Below are 16,381 nucleotides of genomic sequence, written 5' to 3'. Positions count from 1 at the left end.
CTTCTTCCTCTTCTTCTTGTCAGTTTATTGTCTTCGTCCTTCTTCTTTATCTACTCTACCTACCTCTATGTATTATACCGGCTTTCATACCGGTGGCCTTTTTATATTTTGGAAATGTCTCGGAAATAGTTAGTGTTAATAGGTCGTTGCTCCTCTGAGAGAGAAAGAGTTTCGTGGTTGTGATATCTGGGCCTGAACAGACCTGGTCTGGCGTTTTTTTCACTTGCGTGGTTGGTGGGTACCGAGGATGGTACACCGAGGCTTCCATCCTTTCTGTTTGGGTTGGGAATTGGTGAAAGTCCCAAGCTTGTCGTTGTTATTTACAGCATGGTGAAATAGCTCCCGTCAGGATACTTACGAATGTAAGCGTCGATGATAATCTTAGCTGTGATGATGGATGGGGCTGGTCTGAATTTTCATAAAGTCAGGAGAGCAAACTGAAGCAAGAAAGCAAAGACATCGAGACTACTCGTGCCCGTAGAGTTCGGGTTGACTACCAAGAGGTAGGTATTCATGAGCCGAAACTCAAAGAACACGATCACGTTCCCAAACCCGTCAGTTGTCATCCCTTACTCGAAGTTTGATAAACGCACAAGTTTTCTGGTTGTGCTCCGGGGTTATGCTAGAGGTGTCTCGATCATCCCTCTCGGTCTACACCCAGCTAGTACGCCGCCCACTTCTCAAATGGTTGGGACTCAGAGAGCCAAACATGATGAAGCTACAGTTCAGAAATCCAGAGCTACAACCGGCGCTTACCAACTTCATACCTTTTACGCTAACAATGTCATTTTTGGTTCTTTTCCTACCTACCCACCCGTGCTTTTACTCCTTTGTTTTGATTCAACAGTACACGGGCTAAACAAAAAAAACTTGATATGATACAAGTGAAGAAGGAAAAAAAAGAGAGAAAAAGGCGAGAAGACATGGAATCGAAAGCGCGGAAAGCAACTGGCTTTCGTTCTTTTTACCTCGATTTTAGCTTCCTGCAACGGATGCTGATTGATGTCTTGTTACTCCCGAAAAGACAATGGCGGAACGCTTTTGAGTGTACTGTCCTAAGTTGCCAAGGTTGTATGCGACGGGTGCCACACCACCGTGCATGCGTTGACGAAATCTCTCACCAGTGCCACCTGGAGTTCTAGACCTCCAGTTGTCTTTGGACTGATGTGACTGACAGACCGATGGAACGGAAGGCCGGACGGATTGCCATTCGGACTTGGGCTGATGAGCATGCAAACCATTGCTCTTTGGATCCTTATGACGCGGTTACCTTAGCCACCGGAAAAGATAATCACATCCGCTTTGGACGTCCAAGTGTCTCGAACATGGATACCTCCCACTATTCTTCTGGTCGTGGATAGTTGACACGGTCCATAGTCAAGTATGACACGTGAGAAGTGATCATCGTGGCTTACCCTTATCGTCGAAGGAAAAGGGAAGAATAATACTGAGTGGAAACTTGAGAGCAGTGAGAGGGGGCTGATGATACCCACCACGAGACAAACCGGACCAGTATGTTGTTGTTGCTTAGGAGGTCTGTCAATGCTGTTTCGCAGCCATCATGTCTAGTAGCGCCGCAACTTCCTGGGGTCTTCGTATCCGCCGTCGTATCCGCGTTTCCTGGATGAGTCGTCGTGATCTCTGGGCCTGTCGTAGTCGCGGCCACCGTGATACCCACCGTCTCTGGATTCCCTTGGGGCTCCGGGTTCTCTAGGCCTGATGGGCTCCATGTTGCTGCCAGTCTGCCGAGCGTTGCGTTCGCCGCCGCGGAAACCTCCGCCGCCAGATCTGTCATCATATGAGCGACCGCCATCACGCCCACCGTACCCACCGCTGCTTCCGCTAGGACCGTCCCTGCGGCTGTCGCGATCGCGGTCCCTGTCACGATGACTGTCACGGTCACGGCCGCCGAAGCCACCACCGGGACCATTGGGAGCATTAGACGGAGGCGAGAAACTGCTGCCACCTGGGCCGCCGAAGCCACGGCCGCCGTCACGTCCGCCACCAAAACCGCCGCCACCGCTACGTCCACCGAAGCGATCACCACCTCCAAAGCCGCCGCCGGGGCCGCCACCACCCCTGAAGCCGCGGTCGCGTCCTCTAAATCCGCCACCAAAACCACCACCGCGGAAGCCACCGGGACCGCCAAATCCACCGGGACCCATGGGCCTAGCGGGCATTGCCTTGGTGTAACCACGACCACCAAGGCCGCCACCGAGACGACGAGGTTTCCATCCCTTAACCGTGCGGCCTCTCTCTACATCGACCTTGATGCGGCGATCCTTAATACGGGCGCCATCACAGCCATCTAGAGCAGCTGGATTGCGCATGCGCCACAGGCGCAGGTGTCAGTAAGGCCTTACCATGAAGAAACAATACTACCTTTAAGGTATACGACGTGGAAGATGAATGGATAGAGGGAAGACGAAAAAGTTTCCGCAGGACAGGCAAGCTTGAGGGCCATTCGAGTCCTGGTTGTGGGCTTACAGAAAAGCACCGACAGCGGGCGTTTCCTTGTCTGTGTGTGCTGGTTGAATGTCAAGAAGAGGGGGGGGGGGGGGGTCAAGGGGGGCTGGTCATTACCTCTCATGTCCTTTTCGCGTTCGAAAACGACAAAAGCATAGCCACGATGGGGCTTTTTCTTCTTGTTTGGGTTCTCATCGGCGTGGGTATCTCTGATGATACGGATCTGTTTTTTGGTGTCAGTTCTTGTCAATTAACACACACATAGCTGTGAAATCATGATATAGGAGGAGGGGGGGTTTGCAAACTCACACGCTCGATAGGACCGTAGCGGCTAAACTCGCGCTCGAGATCCTGTTCATCAGCACGGTAGTCAAGACGCGCTACTATCAACGTCTTGAAAGCATCTCCTCTGATGTTGGGATCGTCATTAGGGTTGTCTACAGATAAACGCCATCGGTTAGCAAGCCGCACGACAGCAAGATCATGATCAAGTAAAGGAGTAGCGAGCACAACTGCGCGTAACGTTGGGGGTTTGCCGCGTACAATTCTTGGGACCCTCGGTCAACAGCTTCTCCAAAGCTTCCTTCTTCTCGCGCTTCTTGCGGTCGCGCGCCTCCAGCCAGCTCTCGGTGGGATGGTACTCGTATTCTTGCTCGTAGGCCTGCATGGCAGGAAGGAAGTCGGCAACGGGGGTGATGAAGGCCGACTTGCGCTCTTCGGGAGCAACATCGCAGGGCGGCACCCAGCGCAGAGGTGGCCGGGGCGCAAAGAGTGCGAGGAGGTTAGGCGGGAGCCGGTCTGTCATTGTCGCTTCACGTTGTCGCTGTTGTAGCTGGTCAAGTGGTGTTTTTTTGTTGATCTTATCTGTCGTCGAATTATGAAATCGATATGTCGGAAACCAGGAAATGTAGGTCGTCTGGCGTTTGATCCACTGTTCGGAAAGCCGGGCGAGAACAGTTCAATAAGGCTGAACGCTGTTACTGTTTGCCAATTCTTGTGATGGCGATAATGTGGTGTTGTCGGTTTGCGAGAAAGGTCAAACCCGCATTTTCGCGACTTTGCTTGGACAGCTGAAGACGAGAGACAGAGGGTGGGAGGCGGGAGCAGCAAAGGGCCCTGTCTGGTGTTGTGTCGTCCACTGCCTGGCAGCCTCGCAGCGACTGGAGCTCTTGCTGGGCAGCTTTCTCGCGCGCTCGACCACCGAACGACTGAGTGCGAAAGAGGGACCGTGCACCCTTAGGTCGTCTTCGTTATCACTACGCACACACCCAAGGAGGAGTGCAATCGCGTGAAATTGATTCTGCCAACCGCTTTTGCAGTTGGGCGGGTCCCCCACCCCCAGTGCCGTGCCGGCGCGCGACGGGGCGGGAGTCTGGCAGAAGTTCAAGTCGCACCCGCCCTCCGGATCATGAACCCTGGTGGACTCGGACTTGTTGCAAGGCGAGGACGGCGGCGAAGAAGAAGAAGAAGAAGAGCATCACAACAATGACGGTAAAAGCATTGACGCAGATCTCCTCTGCCGGCCGTGTAAGTTAGACCGCAGCCTGAGCAACTAAAAACTTTAATTTTCAGAAAAAAAAGAATGCTAATCGTTGATTGTTTTGTATCTAGAATGGCGTCGGCGCATTCGTCTTGCAGTGCAAGAAGTTGGACATCCACTACAGTGACTGGGCCGGCAGCTCCCGGGGCATGAAGTACGTTTAGGATTCTTCGAATATGGACATCGCAACCTCATTCCCGATCGAACATCTTTCACATATACCAATACCTCTACACGTCCAACCAAACCGACATCCTCCCAAGATCTCGAGACCATCCCGCCGTCCCCGACCATCCATCCATCCATCCATCCACCACTACATACCCTTTTTCTCGTCCCTCCTCGTCCCTCCTCGTCCCTCCTCGTCCCTCCTCGTCCCTCCTTATCCCTCCAGTCTCCCTTCGCGACCTCAGCAGACAGACTCTTTCACTAACACTTACTTCTTCCTCCATCTAGCGGCTTCATCAAATCCCTCCTCCCCAAATTCGCCGCCGCCAACCCGCAAATCGAGTTCGTCGTCTCTCCCCGGCCCGCCAAGCACCCGATCCTCATGGGCCACTACATCAACGGGCGCACCAAGGCCATTTGCGTGCGCAACATGGAGCCGCTCGAGATCCTCAAGAAGGCCGAGCTCCTCCGCGACGCGAGCGGCGAGAAGCCCCAGAAGTTCAAGAAGCCCGTCACCAGCACGAACCCCAGTGTCAGAGGTGTCTGGTCGCCTTACCATGGGCAGGGTATGGCTGTATAAAGCGGAAAAAGGGGGAGGAGCAGGTGCTGGTGCTGGTGCTGGAATGGACTGGATCGGTGCTGGGCTGGATTTGGTGCTCGGCCGGTGTTGGCTCGGTTCAGTACCAGGTGGATTGTATATACCATGTTGAATGTATGAATATGAATTGAGGACATGAAAAGGGTTTCTGGATGTATCAAGGGTTTCGGTTTGGCTATATGGTTGTGATCAAGTCCTTCCAGAGCTATCGAGTTCCCATGATGAGTTGCCCCAGTTCCAAAGAATCTGACATTATCTTCTGGTGCTTGGTGGTTGACTGTTGATATTGGAACTTGGGATGAACATCTAAGAGCGAATGGAGGAGCCGCGGAGTTGCGGTATCTGGTGTCACAGAAGTCATGAACGGGCTACATGAAGCGAAACTACGTTCTTCAATCCCAAATCGAACAAAATCAGGACATTTAACTATTTTATATTTTCGCCGTGTCCTCAACACCATTTCCCAGCCTATATGATTGCGGCTGTAGCAAAGCTATAACTTTTTATGGGCAAGTAATTTACAGGTTGGCGTTGATGATGTCCACGACTGCATCATATCATGTTAGCCATCTTTCTTCCTCTCGTTGCAACAATGGCAGGTAGTACTTACACTCGGGCTTCAAGCTGGCACCGCCAACAAGGAAACCGTCAATGTCCTGCTCCTTGGCAAGGTCCTTGCAGTTCTTGGCGTTGACAGAGCCACCGTAGAGGATGCGGGTCTCCTCAGCAACCTTGTCGCTGACGTTCTGCTTGAGCCAGCTGCGGATGGCGGCGTGCACCTCCTGGGCCTGCTCCTTGGTGGCGACGAGGCCGGTGCCAATGGCCCAGATGGGCTCGTACGCGATAACGACGTTCTTCCAGTCGTTGATCTCCTTGGCGAGAGCGGCGAGCTGGTTCTCGACGAACTTGATGGTCTCGCCGGCCTGGCGCGTGTCCTTGGACTCGCCGCAGCACCAGATGACCGAGATGCCGTTGTCGAGGGCGTACTTGGTCTTGGAGGCAATGAACTCGTCCGACTCGCCGAGCTCGTTGCGGCGCTCAGAGTGGCCGAGAATGACCCACTTGACGCCGAGATCCAGGAGCTGCGTGGCGCTGATCTCGCCGGTGAAGGCGCCGTTGGGCTTGTTGAAGACGTTCTGAGCGGCAACCTCAACGTTGGGCTTCTGGAGGTTCTGCTTGACGAAGTCAAGGTAGAGAGCGGGAGGGGCGATCACGACCTCTGTTTATGTTCTGATCAGCATTTGAGCAGTGTACTGCTAATTCCACCCTGTCTTTTTTTTTTTTTTTTTTTTTGTCCTGGCGTTGCAGACATACCGGCGTTAGGGTCCAATTGGGCGTTGTTAAGGTTGTCAACGATGGCCTTGAGATCCTTACGGGTCCCGTTCCTGGAAATAGGGGTTTGTTTAGTTAGCTGGCCGAGTCATTACCGCGGGGTTTTCGTTGACATATGACGGGGTGCTATGATGATGATGGTAATGGCGGGGTAAAAGTGTTGGGGAAAGCTCCCCTCAGCTCTCGGATGAGAATTAACGCACATCTTGAAGTTGCCGCCGACGAAGAACTTGCGAGCCATTTTGGGCGATTTGTTGGTTTGGTAGTACTAAAAAAGGGGGTATCTAGGGGGTTGCTGGAAGCAGAAGCAGATGGCAAAGTTGTGATGATGATGTTGTTGTTGTTGGAGTGGAAGTTGGAAACAGAGCTCGAGATGGGACAGGACGAAGTGGGGATAGGGTACCTCTATGTAGTGTACCGCTGGAGGAGGGGTGGTCGGGACTCAGAAGACTAGCTACTACACTAGGGCGGAGGCATCAGACGTAAAAGTGGATTATCATCTGCAGACCTACCTAGAGGCAGTTCGGGGGCGCCAGACGGAGTGAGCCTGTCACACATTGCGATTCCCGACCCGGAGCTGGCTGTTGTCCCTCGAGGTTTTCGTGTGTGAATGGTTGCTTGGCGGGTGGGATCCAGTTGCGAGAAGGTCCGATTGTCAATGGTGGTTCCAAGCTGCAAGTCCTCCTCTACACTACATCATATGACACCACTTCTCAGCATATCTCATAATGCTTTCTGTTCAAAAGCAAATGACACCACTTTCACGAAACAATCCTCAAGAAGACGGGACTCGGCTAAAGGTAGGTGTGTTTACTTTTGGCTGGTTTGGTATCATTAACTGGGACCCTTGTGTGTCGTCATATCTCCATCCAGTTGTGGATCGCTGTACCTGCGTCCGACTAATGACGCTGGAGTGCTTGTTGTGTCAACTTCCTGTCCGCTCGTCCGTTCGGCTCTTGGGTGAGCTAGGTATTTGTTGATCACCAGCGAAATGAGATAGTATCGTGTACACGTGTAAATTGTCCGCCTCGTCCTTTCACTTCCTCGGTTCTCCCTCACGATCTGCACATTACCGCCTAAAAAACCCGCCCTTTACTTGCGGCTTCCTGTTTCGGAGCAGGAGGGTTTCCTTGAGGTTCAACGCTTGCCTCTTCACCTTGGGCGCCAGGCTCTGGTTTGTGTTGTTCGGCACAACTCTGAACACTGTCGAACCGACCTTCTCGTCCTTGGGGCCCTTGGCCTCACGGACAACCTTTCTCCTCTTGGCTCCTTCGGCCGAATCTGACCTCCGGGGAACCTCGTCGTCTTCGTCGTCAGACTCCAAAAGCTCAAGGGGAAGCAGTTTCGGGATCTCCCGCTTCCTCTTCTCGGCCAATGCTCCCGCAGCTTCCTCTTCAGACTCTGACTCGGCTTCGTCCTCGCTCGGTTGCTCAACCTTCTTGGCGGCACGCTTCTTGGACTTTGCTTGCTCCTTGAGGATGGCATCGCGCTCTTGGCGTCTCTTCTTCTCCGCAGCAGCTTGCCTGTAGTAGTTGTCAGAATCATGCTTGAGGCGCGTCATGTTTCACGGTTCCGCATTGTGACTTACTGCTCGGCAGCTTTTTGAGCAGCCTTCTCAGCCTCCAAAGACTTGGCCTGAGCCGCATGGGTAGAGACCGCCTCAGGAGCTTCATCGTCACTGTCCTCCTCTTCCGAATCTTCATCACTCTGCCCCTGCTGTTCCTTCTTCTCATTCAGCCTCTCTTCCAACGGGTTGACATCCGGTGCTTCTCTTGGCGTGACAAACTCCTCCTGCTCACTATCGTCGAATGTGATGCGCTTTCCCCGCGGCTGCTCAGTCGGGGTCTGGAACAGTTGCGATTCTCCCTCCATTGTTGTATCAGGATCCTGGGCCTTGGTAGTTGATGTTGGAATGGGGATCTCGATCTCGACATGTTTGATCCTCCTGGCCGAGACGGATGATTCTGTCGATGACTCCTTCAAGGGTGTCTGAACCGTGCTCTCAACCTCCACCTGCTCAGTTTCTACAATCTCAGCGGCCCTCTTCAAGGCAGTCTTCCTGGGGGTGTTCTTCTTGGCCGCAGCTTTTGTTGGACGAGGTGCCTTTGCGGGAGTGGCGGCAGCAGCCTTTTCGGGGGAGTTCTCCCTTGCTACTTGGCCTCGAGTCCTTGGTGCCATTCTGATGATGCGCCGTGGCAAGATTTTTCAACAGCTTTTTGAAAAACCAATTTCCTTGTTAAGGACTGTATGTGAACTAATATTTCAGTTCTTAGGAAAACTGAAGACGGATTGAGTGATTTGATGAGGCGATATGAAGACGGGACGGGAATCTCAAGTGAAGGGACCAAAAGGGTTCGCAATTCGAAGGTTTGAACTTTCTCCAATTCACACTTTTTTTGGCCGACCAGGGTCTGGCAACTGGGGCAGGCAATCGCTGAATTTCCTGATTGGTTCAATTCCTGAGTGCTTGCGGTTCCTGACCCACTTCTTGCATTTAGCACACCCCCCTGCGGAGGTGTAAACAACGCTAAATCCAACATTGAGGAGCACTAACAATTTCGCTCGCAGCGCTACCGGCTTCGCTGTACTTCATTGGTGTGACTAGGTACCGACAAGTGTTCGAGATGGCAGAAATGGCATCTTTTTATATCTTTCACGATTACAGATTATTGAGCTATCCAATCTACCAAAATGATTTGAAACCCCTCTTTGCGTTGGGCCTGAAGACCAAAGCAAAGCATCTCTGAGGCAAGGTACGGTACTGCCGGATGCACTAACAGCTACCTAGGTACCTGGACATCAACAGTCCCAGGGCAGGGCATATTCTCCACCACTCTTCCTCAACCTCACTTCACCTGCTTCAACTCACCTCGGTCGAAGTGAGCTCCAGGCTCACAACCCCTTCACAACCCGTCATGCACAGATCCCGGGCTCTGGTGCGGCAAACATGTCGCCTTTCATCCCTACAACCAGTGTCGCCCGTTGCGCTTCATCATGTACGGCCTTCGATACCATCTCCCCAATCATCCTCGTGGAGCTCGCCAAGTAGCCATGGCCAAGCGTCATCACAGCAACGATGTTCCTACGCCAAAGCCGCCAAAATGCAGCGGAGAAGAGCTGAAACGGGTCGCTATTTCGAAGAGTACCAAGGTCCCACCCTCGAACAATGGGAGTTCCTCGTCCACCATCTCCAGACGCCCAACCTGAGAGCGCAAGATTGCCTTGAGACTGTCCTCGCCTACATGGTCGTGGCCGTCAAGCACGAGTCGACATGGAAGACGCGCATGATGCGCGAGGACTACTTCCCCATCTCGCGTCTCTACTACTGCGCCTTCCTGCTTGTCCACCCGCACTTTGAGGTGCCGGCCTTCTGGCAGATGGGCATGCACATCCTGCACATGCTGTCCACGCTCAACTACCCGCCCGCCATCCTGACCATGTACCGCTACTTTGAGGCGATCGCCCGCCGCCGCGACCCCAAAAGCGAGACGTACCGCTACATCCAGACCAAGTACCAGGAGCTGCTGAACAAGAACGACGCCAACGCCTGCACCTGGAAGGCCGTCGAGCTGTGGGACCCCAAAAAGCCCGAGATCGCGCTGATGTACCTGAACAAGGCCATGGAGGGCTACAAGCGGAGTCCGGGCAGGTACAAGGTCGAGCCCCTTGTCTCCCACGCCTTGGAAGGCGGCAAGAGTGAGAGGCTTCCGTTCCTGGTCAAGACGTTGAGCTTCTTCAGCGACCTGAAGGAGACGATGCTGGGCTTGGTGGTTCGCAAAGAGACCAGCGCGTACGCACGGTTCAGGCGAGAGAGGCTCGAGAAGTTGTTGCGGCTGGACAAGCGACCTGCGCGCGTGCCGCTCTGGACGTGGGAGGGCATGTACCGTGTCAGGAAGGGGATGGCGCTGTCGATGATGGGGGAGATCAGCGCAGCCGTTAAGGAGCTGCGGATCGCGGCCGACGAGCTGGATGTGGAGCAAGGACATTATGCGCTTGCGGTTCTGATGCAGATGGAGGCTGAGAAGATGAATGAATTTATCAAGACCGAGGGGGAAGAAGAGGTGCTCCAGTTGTCGGATGCTTTTATCAACTTCTACAACGGTGCAGATATTATGGAGGAGACTCTGGCTGGGGCTGTGCGGCTCTTGAATGAGGAGGCGGAGCTGCGATTCAAGAGAGCGGCGCAAGGCGGCGATGAGAAGGCGGCAGGAAAGCTGGAGCGCCTTTGCAAGACGAGATTGGACGAGCCCGGGCTTTCCAAGATGGAGAGGGAGACGTATAAGCTGGCTGCCAAGGAATGGGCTGAGCTCTCAGGCATTGGAAAATCGGTGTACGATGAGTTGCAGAAGAACACCGGCCCAATTTTTGCTGATCCCAAGCCGAAGTACTAGAACATCAAAGGAGTCTGCCCCGGCGTAGTCAGGGAGGCGGACGACTGTTGGTTCCCCAGAGACGAAAGCCACGAAATTCACACCATTGATATCATATTCAATATCAGCAGATAAGCCAGAAGCTAGTGAAATCTTTCTACGAGGAAAAGTGCCGCTGTCTCACCGCTCCAGCACTCATCTCACCGTTCCTTATGGCCTTCCAGCCGTTTGTTACCATCATCACCTCCATCTGCTCCTTGACTTGTACCTCCCCGGTCCTCTTTAACTGACCACGTACCTACCTATTCGCACCCATCTTATCAATTCCGACGCCTGATTCCCGTCCCGCCCCAACTTCCACTTTCCAGATATTCCATCACCAATGCATGATCCCGGGATACATCCTCCCCATCACCATCACCATCGGTGTCGATAAAAGGTCGGTTAGTAGTCCAACTCCGTAGGTCTCCTAGTTATAGCAAACGGTTACACAAGCCATCACTCTCTTTACCTACCTTACCTACCAACCCCAGTCCCTACGTCTCCCCTACCTCTACCCTACCGCTACCCTACCCTACCCTACCCTACCCTGTCCTACCCTACCCTATCCCAGATCCCCAGGACAAGTAATAGCAAGCCCTACCCACACAACTACGCAACAGGCGAAGATTGACTCAAGACATTGAAGGAACTAGTGTAGCCAGCAAAAGCAACGATAATACTAGATGCCCATATCGAACGAACCTCGGGCTTTTATGTGATGTTTAATCATACTGTGCAGTGGCATGTATACCCGTATCGAACACGTGTATCGATGTACACAGTAGAATACCTAGGGAGGGCGAGCGGCTCGGAGAAAAACAACGGACTTGTACCTGTATACCCTGGAGAGGAGATCATGAAATCCGAGGGGGGGGGGGGAGGGGCTCAAGGGAGAGGGGAGAGAGGGAGGAGAGGGAGAGGGGAGAGAGGGAGAGGGAGAGAGAGGGAGAGGGAGAGAAAGAGGTGAGACATACCTTCGGTTAGAAAGGTGTTTGAGTTGGGGTGAGTTGGGGTGATGGAAGTGAATATAGTAGATAGAGTGAACACAGTGGATAGAGTACAGAGTAAACAGAGTGGTGAGAGTGATTGGACGGAGTGAGTCAGAGGTTTGATTGGGAACCTCATGATACTGTCGGATCCAACGAAGACATTGCTAGTTGGGCTTTGGATAGATGGAATTATAGAGGCACGTGGAAGTAAGTAAGTAAGTAAGTAAGTAAGTAAGTAGCTGGGTATGTAGATATTTTCAGGTAGATGGGTAACCAGGTAACTGACCAACTAGGTAACTAGGTAGATAAGTAACAAAGCTCTACAGTCAACGAAGCATATTATGAACTCAAACGACTTCGCGAGGTTGACGAAATCCTACGTGCCCGTTTCCATTGACCCAGTCGCCATAAAGCATCATATCATGATCACAAACCTCCAAATCATTATATCAAGGTCTGGTAATCTACGCCAGTACCAGGTAGATCTCCCCCCTCAAGTGAAATGCATCTCTGAATTAACTCACTTTTCAAGTCCCCTTTCACATGTCTCCGAGAATTTTGATTGATAGAGGTTGTTCAGATTGTGGCCAATAATTGAAGCAGCTGGACAGAATAAGAAAAGCGGACTGGAACCTACGTCGTAGCTTCCCTCGCTAGTAGACGGACGATAACCCCAATAAGCGAGCGGCTTCCGTTGATGAGCTGTGACTGACATGTTCTCGGCTACTTGTCTGACCAAGATCTACGTTTCGCCCGTTGAGAACTCCTGTTGAGGTGTCTATCCCTCACTTCCCTGAGCTGCCAATAACCCGGTGCTCGTTGTTCGACCTAGCTCTTAGTTAGAACCTAACATGATGAAATGGGCTACAGATTGGACTGTGTGATGGGCTCTGACGGAGTCTTGCTGGTTTGCTGGTTTCTCTTAGTTGTTTCTTTCCATTGTTGCCTATGGTAGAAGTAATGTAGTTGCTCTTTCCCTATTCGTCCCATCTCCTTTGGAACCTTCCTTCCATAATGCATGATGGGAAAGGAAAAAAGAACCAGTAGAGTATCGTGATCAGCTAGCCAGTCCTTCTTTCCTTCCTCTCCCCTCGCCCAAATTTCGAACAAATGGAAATAACAACAAAAAGAAAAAGAAAAAAAAAAAAAAAAAAAAAAAAAAAAAAAAAAAAGAGAAAGTGGTGGAAACTAAGGAGGGGGAGGGAAATAAATGTCAAGGAAAAAAAAAAAAAAAGATTTGCGCCAGCCGCGAATCGAACGCGGGGCCCATCGATGGCAACGATGGATTTTACCACTAAACCACTGGCGCTGTTAAGTGATCATTGATAACTTATCGGAGAAGATGATGTTGAGTATGGAACATAGCAAGCAGTTTGCTAATGTGCTGAAACCCTCAATGCGCCAATTTGCGGAACGCTCTTAATGAAGGTGAAATGCTTTCGATTGAAACCATACATTGCGAAGTAGAAAGAAATGAAAATGGGTATATAGCGAGTCGTGAACCGTAGAATGGGTGAACCCCCGGGAAGAAAAGAAGAGAGAAAAAAAAAAGACAAAAAAAAAAAAAATAAAGAAAAGAAAACCGATTATCAAAATCGAATACACCTTCACGAAGACACCCTCTTCTGCCTTTTCCTCCCCTTTTTCCCTCCTCCCCTCCCGCTCTCTTCCCCATCCGCATCCTCATCATCTTCCTCCCCACTCTCCTCCTCCCTGTCGCCTTTGCTCCCACTCCCGTTCCCTCCCTTCTCATTCCCTTTCTTGATACTGATCAAACACCCCTGCCCTTTGAGTCTCTTTGTCAATGGCGTACTCGCCTTCATCCCCGGGAAATCCTTGGCATTATACACGTGAAACGGCTCGCTCATCACCGTCGCGACAATACTACTCCTATCACCCGCCATCATCCTCGCGGGGTCCAGCACGACCAGCGCAAACTTGAGCCGAAACGTCCCCGGCGTGCGACAGCTCAGGTCGGGGAAACAAAAGAAACAGCCCTCCTCGCCGTTCTCATCTAACCCTACAAAGGGGGACGCAACCAGCGTCCCCCATCAAACGCCGCTGCTGCCGGAAATCCTCGGGCATGCTGCTCATGTCCTTGACGCCCGTCTCGTCCCAGATACTGCAGTGAATGACGCTGAACTGATGCCGCAGGAGTCGGCTGTGCTCCTCGCGTGAGAGCGTGTCGTTGTGGATGGTCAGCTGCACGATGGGCGGCGGGTCGATGACGCGCCGGTCGCGCTCGCCGAAGCCGCAGCTGCGGGCGGCGAAGGGCTGTTGACGGACGAAGATTCGGTAATCGGTCTTTTTGCCTGAGGGTGGTGGTGGTAGGGTGACCGGGTTCCGCTTGTTTCTGGTGTTTTCGGTGCTTATGAGGTTGGATATGCTCATGGGCCGGGATTCCTGCCTTGGGGAACCACCTTGCTGGGAGCTGGATGGGGTTTGTGATCCCTCCGATGATGGAGAGTTGTTGCTGTTGTGGTTGTTGTCGAGTGTCGAGGCTTTCCGTACCATGGTGAAATGGCTGGATGACTCCTGTCTTAATCGTGAGGGCTGCTGGTGGAACGGTGGCCAAGATGGCTCAACATGCGCCTGATGACCGTTGCTTGTTTGCCTTGAACGAGGCTCGTAGGTTGACTCAACAGTTGACCTTTCACTGGCGGCAGTGGAATAGGCTGGGGATAGACGGCCGTCTAGTTGCCTCCCATGATAAGAACGAGCCTCGCTATAGGTAATGGGGAGTTGAGGAGGTGTTTGTCCCACTGGTGAAGGAGTTGGGTAGTCGGAGTAATAAGTCTGGCTATGGCCTCGGTAAACTGGATCGCAGGAAGAAGAAACGGGACCAGAACCAATGACGGGTAGAATGGTAGTCACGGGAGGCAGCCTGTGTTGTTGCTGTTGGCGATACAAGTGCGGCTGATGTGATTGCTGCTCTGGCATGTAGTGTGCCTGCCTTGAGGAGTAGGCCTCGTAGGGAGTGTGAAGTGATCGAGACATGTTGTTGAGCGTATAAGTGGTGCCAAAAATATGATGAGAAGACTCGACAGCAGTAGACATTGAGGAAGAGGGCGTAAGATGGTGGTTATGGTTCTATAGGTAGGCAGTGTCAGTCAAGGGATCTTCTAGGTCGGCGATGCTGCTGCTGTGTAGCAAGATGGCAACAGCGAAGCAGGAGCGAAGGAATGCAGTTTGAGCCGGTTTTGCTTCCGACCAAGAACCGATACGAACCCAGATAACTGGGTTCTGGGATGGAGCATGAGCGGCATGTCTTACATTGGGAGAACAATAGGTCCAACCAAGACAGATGCCAGCAGTGCAGGCGTCTGGTGTTACATGCAAGGCCGTGGGTATACTTGGCGAATTCCGGGTTCCAGGAGTGAGAACAAGGCCGGCGTAGAGGTACAGGTGAATTGTGTGAGGTTTCGCTGGGGCGGGATGTTGGATGGCGGTCTCTACTGTAGGTAGCCGAGTGGTACTTGAGTGTGTTGCTTGAGCAGGATGACAGCCCACCGCGGTGGTCCCTCGAGGCACAAAAACCACAGTTGCAGTAGCCGGAAGCGTTGGTGTACAGGCAGGCCTATGTGTATCGACTCCGAGCAATGCTTTATCTTGCTGGTCTCTTCGAGGACAATAAGGCCAAAGCGGGTGGCAGTGGCACGCAGGGGCGAGGCGCTTATGTGTAAAAGGCGCTTAAGTGAAATGCTGAGGTGTTGAAGGAGCAAATCCAAGGCTAAGCAATCAGACTGGTTGGATATTGTAGGGCCAGGGCAGATGTAGGAACGGGTAGGCTGGAGAGAATATATTGAGGCAATATGGCAAAGCCGGGGTAGTTGACAACTGGGGAGATTAAAGAAAGGCTGACATTATGAAGGAAGAGAGTATATTGGATAGTGTCTTGCCCAGCACTTTGAGGAACGGGGAAGAATGAATGAAGAAGGGGGGGGGGGGGGAGGGGGGGGTCTCTTGAGGCTATCCTACCTAAGTGCACTACTACGTCTCAAGAGAGAGAGAGAGAGAGAGGGACGAATAAGACCCAAGACTGTAGATTGCCTAGCAGGGATGCCAAAGTAGACTAGGCGGGTCGATCATTGGCAATCCAGAAAGCGGGTTAATCAGCTTCGGGGTCTTTTCTTCCTGACACTGTCTGATATCCTGGCCGCTGCAGCATGGAAGCGCTAGATTTGGTTTGGAAGGCGTGGAAGTCAGCAGCAACCATAAAGGGGAACCATTGGGAATGGAACAGCTGTCGGGGCCGGGCAAAATGTCCGTTACACCAACTTTGCGAGGCCCTGATCTGCATTGTACTCGGCGTTAGTGTACCTTTGTACACCACCGAGCAACATGTACGTCTGTTCAAAAGGACAACGGTAACAACGAACGATGACGGTCTCGATCTGCACCGCGTAAGTACCCTTGGGAGATGCCGCGCTAAGGGTAGGTAGCCTGGCGTCAACGATGAAAGGCTGTTGAACAAGGGGATGGGATGGGTTTCTAGGTTGACTCAGGAACGGAGGGGGTGTTACTGTGTCAACAGGGGGGGGGATATGTAAGCAAGCAATGGAGCAACGAAGGGTTGCGCAGGTGGTGGTCGCCCAGGCACGTCACAGTCCACACCCAGCACCGTGGACAATGTTGACGACAGATGGTGAGACCTCAAAGAGGAGAGAGGAGAGAAGAGAGATGAGTGTGGGACATGCAGAGCCAAAAATGTCCACACTGAGTGCCAGTGATGATAGATACGGTCTGAGTTTGGAACAAAACGAGAACGGATGCCGTCTTTCACTTTGCGGCAAACCGAGTAGTAAAGGGCAAAGGTGTTTTGGCTCAGTCTCGACAACGGAAGAATGCCGTCGAATGAAATCAACATGATGATCCA

At 52.4% G+C, this 16,381-nt stretch overlaps 6 protein-coding genes and 1 non-coding gene across 7 annotated transcripts; 2 read left to right on the top strand and 5 right to left on the bottom strand.

Moving 5' to 3' along the window:
• Nucleotides 1-711: 711 nt before the first annotated feature.
• On the bottom strand, nt 712-3,620 carry NCU07548 (hypothetical protein). The gene is made up of 4 exons (XM_953968.2): nt 3,010-3,620; nt 2,776-2,903; nt 2,584-2,689; nt 712-2,317 (listed from the first exon to the last, which is right to left on the bottom strand). The coding sequence occupies exons 1-4, from the start codon at nt 3,269-3,271 to the stop codon at nt 1,566-1,568; spliced, it is 1,248 nt and encodes a 415-aa protein (XP_959061.1). The 5' UTR covers nt 3,272-3,620; the 3' UTR covers nt 712-1,565.
• Nucleotides 3,621-3,770: 150 nt separating this feature from the next.
• On the top strand, nt 3,771-5,206 carry NCU07549 (mitochondrial 54S ribosomal protein MRPL51). Its single transcript, XM_953969.2, has 3 exons — nt 3,771-3,993; nt 4,078-4,160; nt 4,463-5,206. Exons 1-3 carry the CDS (start codon nt 3,952-3,954, stop codon nt 4,752-4,754), a joined length of 417 nt encoding a protein of 138 aa, XP_959062.1. The 5' UTR covers nt 3,771-3,951; the 3' UTR covers nt 4,755-5,206.
• Nucleotides 4,926-6,731, bottom strand: NCU07550 (triosephosphate isomerase). Its single transcript, XM_953970.3, has 4 exons — nt 6,308-6,731; nt 6,087-6,157; nt 5,383-5,991; nt 4,926-5,319 (listed from the first exon to the last, which is right to left on the bottom strand). The coding sequence occupies exons 1-4, from the start codon at nt 6,343-6,345 to the stop codon at nt 5,291-5,293; spliced, it is 747 nt and encodes a 248-aa protein (XP_959063.1). The 5' UTR covers nt 6,346-6,731; the 3' UTR covers nt 4,926-5,290.
• Nucleotides 6,732-6,800: 69 nt separating this feature from the next.
• On the bottom strand, nt 6,801-8,446 carry NCU07551 (hypothetical protein). Its single transcript, XM_953971.2, has 2 exons — nt 7,693-8,446; nt 6,801-7,627 (listed from the first exon to the last, which is right to left on the bottom strand). Exons 1-2 carry the CDS (start codon nt 8,280-8,282, stop codon nt 7,174-7,176), a joined length of 1,044 nt encoding a protein of 347 aa, XP_959064.1. The 5' UTR covers nt 8,283-8,446; the 3' UTR covers nt 6,801-7,173.
• A 248-nt stretch (nt 8,447-8,694) lies between these two features.
• Nucleotides 8,695-10,750, top strand: NCU07552 (hypothetical protein). The gene has a single exon (XM_953972.2). It carries the CDS (start codon nt 9,020-9,022, stop codon nt 10,493-10,495), a length of 1,476 nt encoding a protein of 491 aa, XP_959065.2. The 5' UTR covers nt 8,695-9,019; the 3' UTR covers nt 10,496-10,750.
• Nucleotides 10,751-12,743: 1,993 nt separating this feature from the next.
• Nucleotides 12,744-12,814, bottom strand: NCU15244. The gene has a single exon. It is a non-coding gene; the product is annotated as a tRNA-Gly (tRNA).
• Nucleotides 12,802-15,399, bottom strand: NCU07553 (hypothetical protein). The gene is made up of 2 exons (XM_952753.3): nt 14,779-15,399; nt 12,802-14,595 (listed from the first exon to the last, which is right to left on the bottom strand). Exon 2 carries the CDS (start codon nt 14,560-14,562, stop codon nt 13,516-13,518), a length of 1,047 nt encoding a protein of 348 aa, XP_957846.3. The 5' UTR covers nt 14,563-14,595; nt 14,779-15,399; the 3' UTR covers nt 12,802-13,515.
• Between the last annotated feature and the right edge of the window lie 982 nt (nt 15,400-16,381).

The sequence above is a fragment of the Neurospora crassa genome, linkage group III, assembly GCF_000182925.2.
Source record: "Neurospora crassa OR74A linkage group III, whole genome shotgun sequence".
NCBI classification, from domain to species: Eukaryota; Fungi; Ascomycota; class Sordariomycetes; order Sordariales; family Sordariaceae; genus Neurospora; species Neurospora crassa.
This window is presented reverse-complemented; position numbering and strand designations above follow the sequence as displayed.

Excerpts from the sequence above, each read along its gene's own strand:
- NCU07551 (XM_953971.2), bottom strand. The coding sequence starts at position 8,282 with ATGGCACCAAGGACTCGAGGCCAAGTAGCAAGGGAGAACTCCCCCGAA. Across the intron at positions 7,628-7,692 it reads GCTCAAAAAGCTGCCGAGCA|GCAAGCTGCTGCGGAGAAGA; the intron begins GTAAGTCACAAT and ends CAACTACTACAG.
- NCU07553 (XM_952753.3), bottom strand. The coding sequence starts at position 14,562 with ATGTCTACTGCTGTCGAGTCTTCTCATCATATTTTTGGCACCACTTAT.
- NCU07549 (XM_953969.2), top strand. The coding sequence starts at position 3,952 with ATGACGGTAAAAGCATTGACGCAGATCTCCTCTGCCGGCCGT. Across the intron at positions 3,994-4,077 it reads AGATCTCCTCTGCCGGCCGT|AATGGCGTCGGCGCATTCGT; the intron begins GTAAGTTAGACC and ends TTTTGTATCTAG. Across the intron at positions 4,161-4,462 it reads GGCAGCTCCCGGGGCATGAA|CGGCTTCATCAAATCCCTCC; the intron begins GTACGTTTAGGA and ends TCCTCCATCTAG.
- NCU07550 (XM_953970.3), bottom strand. The coding sequence starts at position 6,345 with ATGGCTCGCAAGTTCTTCGTCGGCGGCAACTTCAAGAT. Across the intron at positions 5,992-6,086 it reads CCAATTGGACCCTAACGCCG|AGGTCGTGATCGCCCCTCCC; the intron begins GTATGTCTGCAA and ends GAACATAAACAG. Across the intron at positions 5,320-5,382 it reads TGCCAGCTTGAAGCCCGAGT|TCGTGGACATCATCAACGCC; the intron begins GTAAGTACTACC and ends GATATGATGCAG.
- NCU07548 (XM_953968.2), bottom strand. The coding sequence starts at position 3,271 with ATGACAGACCGGCTCCCGCCTAACCTCCTCGCACTCTTTGCGCCCCGG. Across the intron at positions 2,904-3,009 it reads GACCGAGGGTCCCAAGAATT|ACAACCCTAATGACGATCCC; the intron begins GTACGCGGCAAA and ends GTTTATCTGTAG. Across the intron at positions 2,690-2,775 it reads GCTACGGTCCTATCGAGCGT|ATCCGTATCATCAGAGATAC; the intron begins GTGAGTTTGCAA and ends ACCAAAAAACAG.
- NCU07552 (XM_953972.2), top strand. The coding sequence starts at position 9,020 with ATGCACAGATCCCGGGCTCTGGTGCGGCAAACATGTCGCCTTTCATCC.